The sequence below is a fragment of the Eretmochelys imbricata genome, chromosome 2 (genome assembly GCF_965152235.1).
Source record: "Eretmochelys imbricata isolate rEreImb1 chromosome 2, rEreImb1.hap1, whole genome shotgun sequence".
Classification (NCBI taxonomy): Eukaryota; Metazoa; Chordata; order Testudines; family Cheloniidae; genus Eretmochelys; species Eretmochelys imbricata.
Window position 1 is genome coordinate 59,245,470 of NC_135573.1, and position 14,040 is coordinate 59,259,509.

The 14,040-nt window shown below is 42.6% G+C and overlaps 1 protein-coding gene across 2 annotated transcripts in view; it reads right to left on the reverse strand.

The window, feature by feature from the left end:
- SULF1 (sulfatase 1) overlaps positions 1 to 14,040 on the reverse strand; it is a 96,814-nt gene that overhangs the window by 44,598 nt on the left and 38,176 nt on the right. Inside the window, exons 8-11 of one of the 2 annotated variants that reach the window (XM_077808975.1) lie at positions 12,361 to 12,536; positions 11,656 to 11,784; positions 11,327 to 11,383; positions 10,130 to 10,259 (exon numbers count right to left, since the gene is read on the reverse strand). In XM_077808975.1, coding sequence (XP_077665101.1) covers positions 10,130 to 10,259; positions 11,327 to 11,383; positions 11,656 to 11,784; positions 12,361 to 12,536 — 492 coding nt within the window. The remainder of the gene's footprint in view (positions 1 to 10,129; positions 10,260 to 11,326; positions 11,384 to 11,655; positions 11,785 to 12,360; positions 12,537 to 14,040) is intronic. The other variant, XM_077808976.1, reaches the window with a different exon arrangement.

The window sequence follows — 14,040 nt, forward strand, 5'->3', positions numbered from 1 at the left end:
ATTCTCTAAAATGTTTCCAGTTCCACGCACAAGGCTAGTTAGACAAGCAGAATTGCATTGATGAGACAATGGTGTTGGGAGGAGGTATTTATTAGGAACTGGGGAACCTATATAGGAAGGATGGACTTCACCTAAACTAAAATGGAACCAGATTGCTGGTATATAAAATTAAAAAGTTCGCAGAGGAGTTTTCAAACGAAGGGCTGGGGGAAAGACAACAGGTATGGAGAAGCACACAGTTCAGACACATCCTTTAGGAGAAGATTTATTAGATGGGATACTCTATATCCTAATAAAGAGGAGAGACTAGAAGTTGATAAACTACAGGTAAAAATGGAAGAGAAACTGTCAAACAAAAAAGAATCCCATTCAATTACATCACATGAAGGCAGACAATCAATATTGAAAAATTTTATAAGTGCTTGTATACAGATGCTAGAAATCTAAATGCTAAGATGGGTGAACTTGAGTGCCTGGTATTAAATGAGGATATTGATATAATAGGCATCACAGAAACTTGATGATAATCAATGGGACACAGTAATACCAGGGTACAAAATATACAGGAATGACAGAATAGGTCAGTGGGAGGAATGTCACTATATATGAAAGAAAGCATAGAGTCAAATAAAGTAAAAATCTTAAATGAATCGAACTGTACCATAGAATCTCTGTGGATAGAAATTCTGTGCTTGAACAATATGAGTATAGTAGTAGGAATATATTATCAACACTCATCAGGATGGTGATGGTGACTGTGAAATGCTCACGGAGATTAGCGAGGTTACAAAAAAAAAAGGAAACCTAATAATAATGGTGGATTTCAACTATCCCCATACTGACTGGGTATATGTCACCTCAGGACAGGATGCAGGTATAACATCTAGACACCATAAGTGACTGCTTCTTGGAGCAGCTAGTCCTGGAACCCACAAGGGGAGAGGCGATTTTTGATTTAATCCTAAATGGAGCACAGGATCTGATGAAAGAGGTGAATATAGATGAATTGCTCAATAATAGCAACTGTAATATAATTCAATTTAACATCCTTGTGAGAGAGAGTGTGTGTGTGTGTGTGAGAAATATCAAAGAAACCTTACCACAGTAGGATTTAACTTCAAAAAGGAGAACTACACAAAAATGAGGAAGCTAGTTATACAGCTGGAACAATTTGTATAGTGGGGTGCTGAGAGCCACTGAACCAAACCGTAAACCCAGTATATGATGGAAACCATCTCAAGCCAGGCAGTGAGCAGCACAGAACCCCTAGTTCCAGCACCTATGTAGTTATATAGAAATTAAAAGGAATAGGCACAAAAGTGAAATGCCGGAAAGCTTCATGAAAACCATTTAAAAACACCAAAATAGAGGCTCAAACTAAATGTATACCCCAAATAAAAAAAAAAAACCCGTAAAAGGACCAAAAAAATGCCACCATGGCTAAGCAGCAGAGTAAAAGAGGCTGTTAGAGGCAAAAAGGCATCCTTTAAAAATTGGAAGACAAATCCTACTGAGGAAAATAGAAATAAGCATAAACTCTGGCAAGTAAAGTGCAAAATTATAATTAGGCAGGCCAAAAAAGAATTTGACAAGCAACTAGCAAAAAACACTAAAACCAACACCAATTTTTTTTTAGTTATGTCAGAAGCAGGAAGCCTACCAACAGTCAGTGGTGTCACTGGATGATCAAGGTGCAAAGAAGACAAGGCTGTTGCAATGATGCTAAGTGAATTCTTTGCACTGGTCTTCACTGCAGAGGATGTGATGGAGGTTCCCACATCTGAGGTGACAAATCTGAGGAACCATCCCAAATAGAGGTGTCAATAGAGGAGGTTTTGGAATAAATTGATAAATAATAGTAAGTCACCAGAAGCAGATATTCACCCAAGAGTTCTCAAGGAATTCAAATAAGATATTGCAGAACTACTAACTGTGGCTTAAATCAACCTCTGTATCAGATGACAGCTAATGTAATGCCAATTTTTCAAACAAAGGTTCCAGAGGCGATGTTGGCAATTACAGGCAATAAGCTTAACTACAGTAACAGGAAAATAGTATGGAACAGAATTCTCTGAGACATACATGAACATGTTAGGGAAGAGTCAACATGGTTTTTGTAAAGGGAAATCATGCCTCATCAATCTATTAGAATTCTCTGAGGGTATCAAAAAGCATGAGGACAGGGGTCATACAGTTGATATAGTGTACTTGGACTTTTAGAAAGTCTTTGACAAGGTCTCTCACCAAAGGCTCTTAAGCAAAATAAGCAGTCATGGCATAAGAGGGAACGTCCTCTCATGGATCAATAACTGGTTAAAAGACAGGAAACAAAGGGTAGGAATAACATGAAGGGGAAAGGAGTCCAGGAGAGCTGGCTGTATTTCAAGGAATCCCTGTTGAGGTTACAGGGACAAACCATCCCGATGAGTCGAAAGAATAGTAAATACGGCAGGCGACCAGCTTGGCTTAACGGTGAAATCCTAGCAGATCTTAAACATAAAAAAGAAGCTCACAAGAACTGGAAGGTTGGACATATGACCAGGGAAGAGTATAAAAATATTGCTCGGGCATGTAGGAATGAAATCAGGAGGGCGAAATAGCACCTGGAGCTGCAGCTAGCAAGAGATGTCAAGAATAACAAGAAGGGTTTCTTCAGGTATGTTGGCAACAAGAAGAAAGCCAAGGAAAGTGTGGGCCCCTTACTGAATGAGGGAGACAACCTAGTGACAGAGGATGTGGAAACAGCTAATGTGCTCAATGCTTTTTTTGCCTCTGTTTTCACTAACAAGGACAGCTCCCAGATTGCTGCGCTGGGCATCACAACATGGGGAGTAGATGGCCAGCCCTCTGTGGAGAAAGAGGTGGTTAGGGACTATTTAGAAAAGCTGGACGTGCACAAGTCCATGGGGCCGGACGAGTTGCATCTGAGAGTGCTAAAGGAATCGGCGGCTGTGATTGCAGAGCCATTGGCCATTATCTTTGAAAACTCGTGGCGAACAGGGGAAGTCCCAGATGACTGGAAAAAGGCTAATGCAGTGCCAATCTTTAAAAAAGGGAAGAAGGAGGATCCTGGGAACTACAGGCCAGTCAGCCTCACCTCAGTCCCCGGAAAAATCATGGAGCAGGTCCTCAACGAATCAATCCTGAAGCACTTACATGAGAGGAAAGTGATCAGTGATCAGCATGGATTCACCAAGAGAAGGTCATGCCTGACTAATCTAATCGCCTTCTATGATGAGATTACAGGTTCTGTGGATGAAGGGAAAGCAGTGGATGTATTGTTTCTTGACTTTAGCAAAGCTTTTGACACTGTCTCCCACAGTATTCTTGTCAGCAAGTTAAAGAAGTATGGGCTGGATGAATGCACTATAAGGTGGGTAGAAAGTTGGCTAGATTGTCGGGCTCAACGGGTAGTGATCAATGGCTCCATGTCTAGTTGGCAGCCGGTGTCAAGTGGAGTGCCCCAGGGGTCGGTCCTGGGGCCGGTTTTGTTCAATATCTTCATAAATGATCTGGAGGATGGTGTGGATTGCACTCTCAGCAAATTTGCGGATGATACTAAACTGGGAGGAGTGGTAGATATGCTGGAGGGCAGGGATAGGATACAGAGGGACCTAGACAAATTGGAGGATTGGGCCAAAAGAAATCTGATGAGGTTCAATAAGGATAAGTGCAGGGTCCTGCACTTAGGACGGAAGAACCCAATGCACAGCTACAGACTAGGGACCGAATGGCTAGGCAGCAGTTCTGCGGAAAAGGACCTAGGGGTGACAGTGGACGAGAAGCTGGATATGAGTCAGCAGTGTGCCCTTGTTGCCAAGAAGGCCAATGGCATTTTGGGATGTATAAGTAGGGGCATAGCGAGCAGATTGAGGGACGTAATCGTCCCCCTCTATTCGACATTGGTGAGGCCTCATCTGGAGTACTGTGTCCAGTTTTGGGCCCCACAATACAAGAAGGATGTGGATAAATTGGAGAGAGTCCAGCGAAGGGCAACAAAAATGATTAGGGGTCTGGAACACATGACTTATGAGGAGAGGCTGAAGGAACTGGGATTGTTTAGTCTGCAGAAGAGAAGAATGAGGGGGGATTTGATAGCTGCTTTCAACTACCTGAGAGGTGGTTCCAGAGAGGATGGTTCTAGACTATTCTCAGTGGTAGAAGAGGACAGGACAAGGAGTAATGGTCTCAAGTTGCAGTGGGGGAGGTTTAGGTTGGATATTAGGAAAAACTTTTTCACTAGGAGGGTGGTGAAACACTGGAATGCGTTACCTAGGGAGGTGGTAGAATCTCCTTCCTTAGAAGTTTTTAAGGTCAGGCTTGACAAAGCCCTGGCTGGGATGATTTAATTGGGGATTGGTCCTGCTTTGAGCAGGGGTTTGGATTAGATGACCTCCTGAGGTCTCTTCCAACCCTGATATTCTCTGATTCTATGATTCTATGAATAAATGATCAGTTTTCAGAATGGAGAGAGGTAAATAGCTGAGTCCCCCAAGTATCTGGGCTCGAACCTGTGCTGTTCAACATATTCCTAAATTATCTGGAAAAGTACGTAAACAATGAGGTGGCAAAGTTTGAAGACAACACTAAATTACTCAAGATAGTTAAGTCCAAAGTAGACCGTGAAGAGTTACAAAGGAATCTCACAAAACTGGGTGACTGGTCAGCAAAATGGCAGATAAAATTCAACGTTGATAAATGCAAATAAATGCACACTGGAAAAAATAATCCCAATTATACATAGAAAATGATGGGATATGATAGAGCTCTATAATATGAATGATGTGGAAAAAATGACTAGGGAATTGTTATTTACCCCTTCACAGGGGTTTCTAAATGAAATCAATAGGCAGCAGGTTTAAAACAAACATAAGGAACATAAAGAAGTACTTATTTACACAATGCACAGTCAACTAGTTGTCAGGGAATGTTGTGAAGGACAAAAGTATAACTGGATTCAAAAAAGAATTAGTACATTCATGGGGGATAGGTCCCCCAATGGCTATTAGCCCAGATGCTTAGGGATGCAACCCCATGCTTGAGGTGTCCCAAAACTTCTGGCTATCAGAAGCTGTGACTGGATGATAGGAGATGGATCATTCGATAAATTCCCGTTCTGTTTATTCTATCCAAAGCATCTGGCACTGGCTTCTGACTGACGACAGGATACTGGGCTAGACAGAGCATTGGTCTGACCCAGTACGGCCATTCTTGTGTTCTTATGCAATTACTGTAGTAAAATAGTCATAGCAAATATTCACCACTGACTCAAAGAAAACTTCAAGCCACTATAATGAACCCCCCCCCGCATAATTGATGCTCGTTTAACTGGGTTCAACTCCACTATAGTCATAGGGTTATACCCAGTTAAGCCAGAGACAAATTTAGCTCATAAACGACATAAAGAGAATATACAGACTCAGATTCTCTGTAGTGTCTAGCTTCTGGCAGGAACAGCAGATATGGGGGCCTTCAGGGAGCCTGCTAATGGTCCCTGATTCTCTGGCTGTTTCTATCATGGTAATATCCCAAAGAACCATCCACCAGCTGGGTACAGCAGGAGCACAGCACATTCTTCTCATGCCACCTTTCTGCCCCTTGTTTGGTTTGTGGGGAAGGGGCAGGTAAGGAGCCTGCTACCCGAGCTCTGTAATTATTGGATTCTCTCCCATGCTGGCAGAGGGAATATGGACAGTTTCCACAGTTCAAGCTGTGTAAAGGGAGCAGTGTGGCCAGAGAACTTGGCCCATGGTACTGATATATTGGCCTAGATCTGAACCAAAAACTCTGGATCTGACCAACCAAATAAGTTAGGTGGGGAGAGTGTGACAAAGGTTGGAGTCTGAACTTTAATCAGTCTCTAAATTTCACAGCAGGCCTCTAGCTCACTTATAAGCCAAAGAAAAACCAGCATCTGAACATCCCAAACTGTGAAGGAGAGGAGAAGGGGTTTGAAATCCAGCTAGACAGATATATTGAATATGTGCAAAATTTGGAATTTTTGCACCCATGTGGTCAGTCATGCATATAATGGGCTGTGTGTAAGTGACCACATCCAATTTGTGTGTACTTACCATTTGGTTATGTGTTAGTATATGCTCTCAATTACATATACCTAACTTTGAAAACGAGCCACTTTTCGCTGTAAGCAGAATTATTATTAAGAAACGCATTTAGTGTTTTATCCTGGTTTGTCTTGTTCTATTTATGCAATATGGACAAGTTAACTCTGCTGTGAAAACCTGGGACCAAATTTGTCCCTGATATTACTATACAGATGTAAACTGAGTTACCACAGGAATGATTTGTCTTATTAACTTTAGTTTAGGCTGTGGGTTCCTGAAGGCTGTAGAAATGTCACGGCTAATGTTAGAAAAATAATAGGCTGATTTATTTGTGCTGACATCCTTAGAAATGTAACCCAATCATTAGAACTGAAAGTTTGTCATTGATTTTTTCCTAAAGACCTTTGGTTACAAACAGATCCTCATATAGCAGCTCAGGGCTGGCTTTTGGGCTCCATGAACCCATGGCTACAGAGTCCTTGCTTATTGGAGCCCAAATCAATCACAGCTGTGGGAGGCAGCATTAAATACCATTGCTATTGCAAGCTCCCTTCTAGCTTAGTGCCTGCAACCAATGAGATAGCTGATCAAAAGAAGGGCAGCTAGATGGCTTACTCCAGTGGATAAGGGATAGGACTGAGAGCAAGGGATCCTAATGTTGCAGCTCTGACACTTGATCAGCTCACTTAATCTTACCTTTTCCACGTGTGTATTACAAAAGTTATTACAGAATCATAGTTTGGCATAAGATGAAACAAGCACATGAAATACTTGCAAGGAAAACAGTTTGGTATTTTAAAACTCAACACTTTAGTGTCCGAAGGCCTAATTGAGACCACTGATCTCTCAGTTTTTGTAGAAATATTCAGCTTGCCCCCACCAATTTTAATCGCTGTTTGCAATGGCAATAGTTCGACACTTGAAAACCTTGCCCTTCAATGAGACTGTGATATTGTGTATACTAGGGTTACCATATTTGAACATTCAAAAAAGAGGACATGGGGGGGGGGGAATTTGCTCAAGCACCCCACTCCCGCCCCAACTCCACCCCTTCCCCTCCCCCATTCCAACCCCTTCCCCAAAGTTCCCGCCCCAACTCTGCCCCTGAGCGCACCATGTTCGCCCTCCTCCCCCCTCCCTCCCAGCTACGTGAAACAGCTGTTTTGTGGCGCAAGCGCTGGGAGCTAGAGGGAAAAAGCAGGCACTCTCTCAAGTGATCAACATATGCTTTCTTGAATGATCAACATTCACGCTCTTTCTTGAATGATCAACTCTTGTTTGGGGAAAAATAATAATGGCAAAATCCCGGACGTTTTTAGATATTTAAAAATTTCTCCCAGACGTTTGATTTAAGAACCAAAAAGCCAGACACGTTCGGGAAAATTCGGACGTATGGTAACCCTATGTATGCCCTTTCAAAAGTGGCTGTGTTTTATGAGCATGTGTGAGGTGAGAACTGTGGCAAAGGACTCTCTTGATGGTGTGCCAGCCAAAACATATTCCAGACCAAACTTGGATTAAACTGAGATGTACTGTAACAATGTGTTTCAATGAATGGCAAGAATAAGGGCATGAGTGGATTATTTTTCAGTGTATGAACTATGGTGAGTGCCATCCTGTTTGTTTTACAGAACTCCACCTGCTTTGGATAAAGCACCACAGGTGGTTACAGACTGAAACTGGAAACTAAGCACAGCAGCGCTTTTGTATTCTTTCTAAACAGTTTGCTAATATTTCTTTTAAAACAATTATTATAATTAGCTAGAATGCTATAACTGAGTTTCAGAGGGAACCATACAGACGTATTTTCAACGTTTATTATTAATAGGGAATATTCTTGTAAAACTCCATTCAATACATTCAGAATTCTACACATCACAAGAGACATGCCTCCTCTATATCATCACTAAATATATTGCGTTAATTCAGAATAAATTAAATATTTTGGGCCTCAGGTTTTTTTTAATTCCTTAACTCTGCTCCCATTTTTTTTAAACACTATTGAACTGCTGCTGTGCAAGTGTACTATCTGACACCTAGCTACCTGCTCCATCTAGCAAAAGTGTTGAGAGATGACCAAGTTTCCACTTGACAAATGTTTATGAAAGGTACTTGCGCCAGCTGCTGACGTTGCCTTCGCTCTACTAGAATGTGCCAATACCTTAGCTGGTGGGGTTATATTAGCCAACTGGTAGTATAAATGAATGCACAAAGGATAAAATCCTTTCAGTAGACACTGATCTGTCCTTAGGTCTGTCCAAAATTGCAATAAACAACTGAGAAGAAAACCTAATAGACTTAATATGCTCCAGATAGAAAGCTAGAGCCCTTCTCACATAATCAAATGCATTCTCTCCTCATCTCTATGAGTGTGAGGTTTCAGAAAGAAAATTGGCATGTAGATTGCCTGGTTAACATGAAACTTAGAGACTACTTTAAAGAAATTTTGGGTGAGGGAGAAGATGAACCTTATGCCTATGGAAAACTGTACAGGGAGGGTTTGATACTAGGACTTTCAACTCTCCCATCCTTCTGGCAAGGTAACGACCACTAGAATTGCTACCTTAATAAAGAAGTGTAGCAGAGAGCAAGTTGCAAGGAGTTCAAAGGGTGGTCCCATCAATTTTGCTAGGACCAAGATCAGACTCCAAGGAGGGATAGGATCTTGTACATGTGCATACAATGCTGACAAAACCTTCAGGAGTCTGGTGACAATGGGGGTTGGAGAAAAGGGATCTACTATCTACTGAGATGTGGAAGGCTGACATAGCTGCCAAATGCACTCTTATAGAGCTAATAGCCAAACTTTGTTTTAAGTATAGAAGATAATCCAGTATGAGATCCAGGAGTGCCCACTTTGGAGATACACCTTTCTGATGGGACCCAATGGAGAAGCGCTTCAACTTAACCAGGTAAGTGCTCCTACTGGAAGGTTTTCAGCTATTCAGAAGCACTTTCTGAATGTCCTTTAAACAGGATCTCTCAAATGGTGTGAACCATGAAGCAGCCATGCTCTCAGATGGAGGGCTGTGAGGTTGGGATGGAGCAGGCAACTGTGGTCCTGGGAAATGATGTCTGGATCCAACAGGAGAGACAGTGGAGGCTCGTAGGGTCGAGTACCAGTGCTGATAAGGCCATGCTGGTGCTATAAGGATGAGGCAAGCATGATCTTCTTTGACTCTGAATAAGAACTTGGGTTGCAAAGAAATTGTAGGGAAGGTATACAGGAGGGATTTCTTCCAGGATAGGGGAAAAGCATCCATCAGCGACCTGGGCTGAGACCTTCCCAAGAACAGACCTGATGGCATTTTCTCACCAACTTATGAGAGCTTTCATGCATTTCCTCTGCCTGAATATCAAGCACAAAGGCCACCCTTCTCAAAAGATCTTGATGAGCTCAGTGGTCCTCTGGCAGTGGAGAATCACTTGGCAGCTCAGTAGCTTCATCTGGTGATGAAGGAGAGGAAGCCACAGGCTTTTGAGGTGGCTGATCTATGTCTTGCTGCAGGGAAGCTGCCTGAGTGACTTCTGGCTGGTTGGTACTGACCGCACTACTGAGAACCAGAGAATGATACCCTCTATGCTGATGCCACCAGCCTGCTCCCAAAGATAGTAAACAAGAGGGCTGAGGGGAAGGATACCCCAGGCGTCCAGAATGGCCACTGACATGGGCCTGGGAAATATTTGGGAAATATAATCATCCTATTTTTAATTTAATTTTTATACGGACTCTCCCCGACTTACGCAATCGTTCCATTCCGGAACGCCTCACATAACTCGAATTTTTGCGTAAGTCAGAAACATATACCCGACCACTATGCAAAAAAACCCCAAAACCAACCCTCTTATTTCTAGCTTACGGAACTTTTTCCATAAGTGCAAATTTGCGTAAGTCAGGTCTTGAGTAACCGGGGAGCATCTGTACTTTCTTACTTATAGAGACATTAGGCAAACGTGGTCTCGTTAACCTATTTCTGCTAGACCTTGTGCGGTATGTCACCACATCATTCCAAGAAATACATTCCATTAGGGTGTATACAGTTCTGGAATCATTTGTTGCTCACCTGTCCTGGTTGCTCACAAGCTGTCTGGTATCTCGCTTGCTGGCATAATTCTTTTACTCTCTCATATTTTGGTAAATGGTTAGACTGTTGGGCATTTTTGTTGGGTTCCTCCTTCTTGCGCAGAAATTTGCTTTCAAAAGGGAAAAAGAGTTAAAAATTTTATAGGCAATGCACTCAAACATAGAAGGGGATACATTTCATTAAAAAAGCAATGATATTCAAGATTTAGCATCTGGTGGCTATCTTCTATGACAGTGGTTTTCAAACCGTGGGTCGCGACCCCATTTTAATCAGGTTGCCAGGGCTTGTGTCAGACTTCAGCCCTGGGTGGTGGGGCTCAGGTTACAGGGGCTTTAGCCCCCCTACCCAGGGCGCAGGGCTTGGGCAGGCTCAGGCTTCGGTCCCCCCTCCTGGGGTCGTGTGGTAATTTTTATTGTCAGAAGGGCGTTGCGGTGCAATGAAGTTTGAGAACCCTGTTCTAAGTTAAAAACATTGATGTGCTTGTCAGATATAGCAACAGGAGCTTTTGCAGTAAAGGAATGGCCCAAGTGACATACTGGAAACCTACACCAGCAGTCATTGCTTCTCTGTAGGAATTATTAGTGTAGTCATACCCACAAGTTTATTTTCACAGACTGTCATGTCATAAGTGCCATAAAAGGAATTATTGTAATACTTTTACTCAGAGAATTTTCACAGTAATAAAGGGCAAGGCAATGCAAATCATAAATTATGTGAGAAAATGTTGAAAAGCTATATTTATGAATCTCATTTACATATTGACCTTTCCTTTACTTAAATCAAATGGAGAAGGATTCCTAACTGAGGTGAAAACTATAAAATTAACTTATAGAAGAATGTTGCACCATCACACCAACAGCAGGACTTGGAGAAGAGTGATGGAATGGGAAGGAAAAATCAGCCAGGTGACCAAGTGAACAGCTGTGGGTCTGAGGTTAAAGAACAAATCTAGGCAAATGGAAGGGATGGGCCAGTAAAGTTGCTGTGGAAAGCACCCACTCAAATCTCTTATGAAACAGCCTAAGAAGAAGAGCCGCCAGTTGCACAGCTTGCACTGGGAACAAAGAAACCCTGTCAGTGTACTTGCAGACTTTACAGCCTAGCTGACCACTAAAAAGCACAAGCAAGCTTGCCACTAGGCAAGTTTCCCAAAACTTTCTCAGCTTTAATAATTACCCTCTTTCCACCAGAAACGTATCACGCCAAATTTTGGTCTTCTTGTTTGTTCGAAACCTGAAAGCAAAATATTATTATTTACTGCTGGCATCTGTGACTGTTTTTGAATAGCAGCATTTGGGTTAACAATTTATTTGTTTTTAAATGACCTCTTGGCTCATGTATATGTACAATTTTATAAATGTGCTATTTAAAACAGTTTTGAAATGTGAAAGCTGTGGTCATTGGGCTTGACACTGCTTATTTTGCCACAATTTCTTTTCCATTCAGCTGTTGATTTACTCAGGTGTTTGCTGCTGAATAGGCTTTGAGAAATGGCAATGACCCACCTGTTTCCTGGCTTTTCGAGGTCCAGAAGTTTTAGGACAGACTTGCCATCCATATCTGGAGGCGCGTCAAGTCCTGCAATATCCAGAACAGTTGGAGCAAGGTCAATATTCAGCACTATCTGAGGCAGTCTGCAAATTAATAGAAAAGGTCAGAATTGAATCATGTGTAAGATATGTAACCCTTCACGTTCTTTCAGAATTAGAATAGCAATAAATGTGTATGAGTTCTTTGAAGATGAAAAGCTCTATATAAGTGCTAAGTGCAGAAGTTCCCCCTAGAGGGCTGTGACTTTGAGAATGACAGACCAATATCATTCGATACTGTCATGAAGGGCATCTGAGCAAGGTTCAGTTACATAAGGAGTTGAAACAGGCACGTTATTCCTCCCATCTTACTCATAATAAATCCATTCTGCTAATGAAGAGGAGCAATAGATGTCCTCATTTGAACCTAACTTCCTTTTAAAAATAAAGGACAAAGCCTAACTATCCAGGGCTCTAAATAATACAATTTTCTATTACACATTTTAACCAATTTATCACACACAAAAAGACAGACATGCTTTCGTTCTTCTAAGGCAGTGTCCTGCATTAACAGAGTATTCTTTATGAAAGGAAACCGAACACTTAGAGTGACCATCAGATGTGCTTAGAAACATTTCAAATGAGATACAGCAGCTGTGCTGCAGACATAGGAGAACGTACACTGATCCCGGCTCTACACTTGGCCCACGAATAAAGAAAGGAACTCGAATATCAAAGTCATATGGCATTGACTTTCCCTTGACAAGTCCAAACTGCCCAATATGGTAACCATGGTCAGCAGTGTAAATGATGTAGGTATTCTCCAGTTCTCCCGTCTCCACAAGCATATGGTATAACTGAAATATAGCATAGGAAAAGCTCAAAATCAAATATTGCAAAACATTTTTTACATAATCATAGTTTTTCTCATTTAAACCTGTTGGGCCAAATGTAACACTGGGGAAACTATTGAAACTAACAGTTATGCCAAGGATGAATTTGGCACATCATGTCCTTACCATGGTGTAGAAAACTGAATAAAATGTTGTTTTACTACTCACCCACTAGGTCTACATCTTGACATAAGAGAGTTTGCTTCAGGGGGGATTTCAGAAAGTTTACTTTGGCAATTTATGGTGCTATTTGACTTGTGTCACCACTACCCACAAATCTCTATATAATCATTGTAATACACTGCTTGGCAAGTTACTATGTCTACAACAGATGCATTCTTGGACTTGCTCAAATGTGTTATTAGTTTGTAAGCATCTCCTCCCCTTCAGTTAGGGGCTTGGAAAGAGGCTGTACATTTTATTGCTACTAAATGTTAAGGGAGTCCCTCCTTCAGCACCAATGGAAAGGCCTTTGGTCACGGAGAGGGGTTTTAGAACAAAAGGTCAACAATTCTATTCCGAACACCTCATGTGTCATATTATATGTAGTTAGCTGTCCCGTACATTATCTATTTGCTCACAAACACTAACAGTCTGACACCTGATTTTTGGTCTGTACTTCAGTGAACCCAGATGCCCAGAACTTAGTTGAAGGATGAACTGTGGAGGGAATAGGGTGGAGCAGAGGTAACGTACGAGTGCATGTGTGTGTACATACGTGCCATAGCCCTCTACAGATGAGGAACTTGATTATTTCTTTTTATATTTGCTCTATTGGCTGAGAGTGTGAAACTGATCCTTTAGCTTACTGGACACACGTTAATTTTTCCCCTTTAAAAAGACACCTATTCTACTGCCAGTTAAAAAAGTGGACAACAAAACAGCTGTGTAGCATTACCAGTCAGCGAATTTGTAGTAACTCGTATTTTCACAGGTAGATTTGGGTTCCCTATCACTGGGGTTGCCAGGCATCTGGTTTTCGATGGGAATGCCCGGTAGAAAAGGGACCCTGGCGGCTCCATCGGGACTGCCAACTGGGCCGTTAAAAGTCCGGTCTGCAGTGCAGCAGGATCTTGGGGCTAAGGCAGGCTCCCTATCTGCCCTGGTTCCGCGCTGCCTCTGGAAGCAGCCGCCAGGTCCCTGCGGCCCCTAGGCACTGGGGCGGCCAGGGACTAGGAGGCTTCATGTGCTGCCCTGCCCCCAGCGCCGGCTCTGCAGCTCCCATTAGCCAGGAACCACGACCATGTGCCTAGAGGCCGCAGGGACCTGGCGGCCGCTTCCTCAGAGCTGCAGTAAGCGCCGATGGGACCCTGGACCCCAACCACCTGCCCCAGTCTGGAACCTCTCCCACACCCCAAACTCCTCATCCCTGGCCCCACCCCAGAGCCCTCACCCCCCTGTACTCCAACCCCCTGGCCAAATCTGGAGCCCCCTCCTACACCCCAAACCCCTGATCCCCAGCCTCACC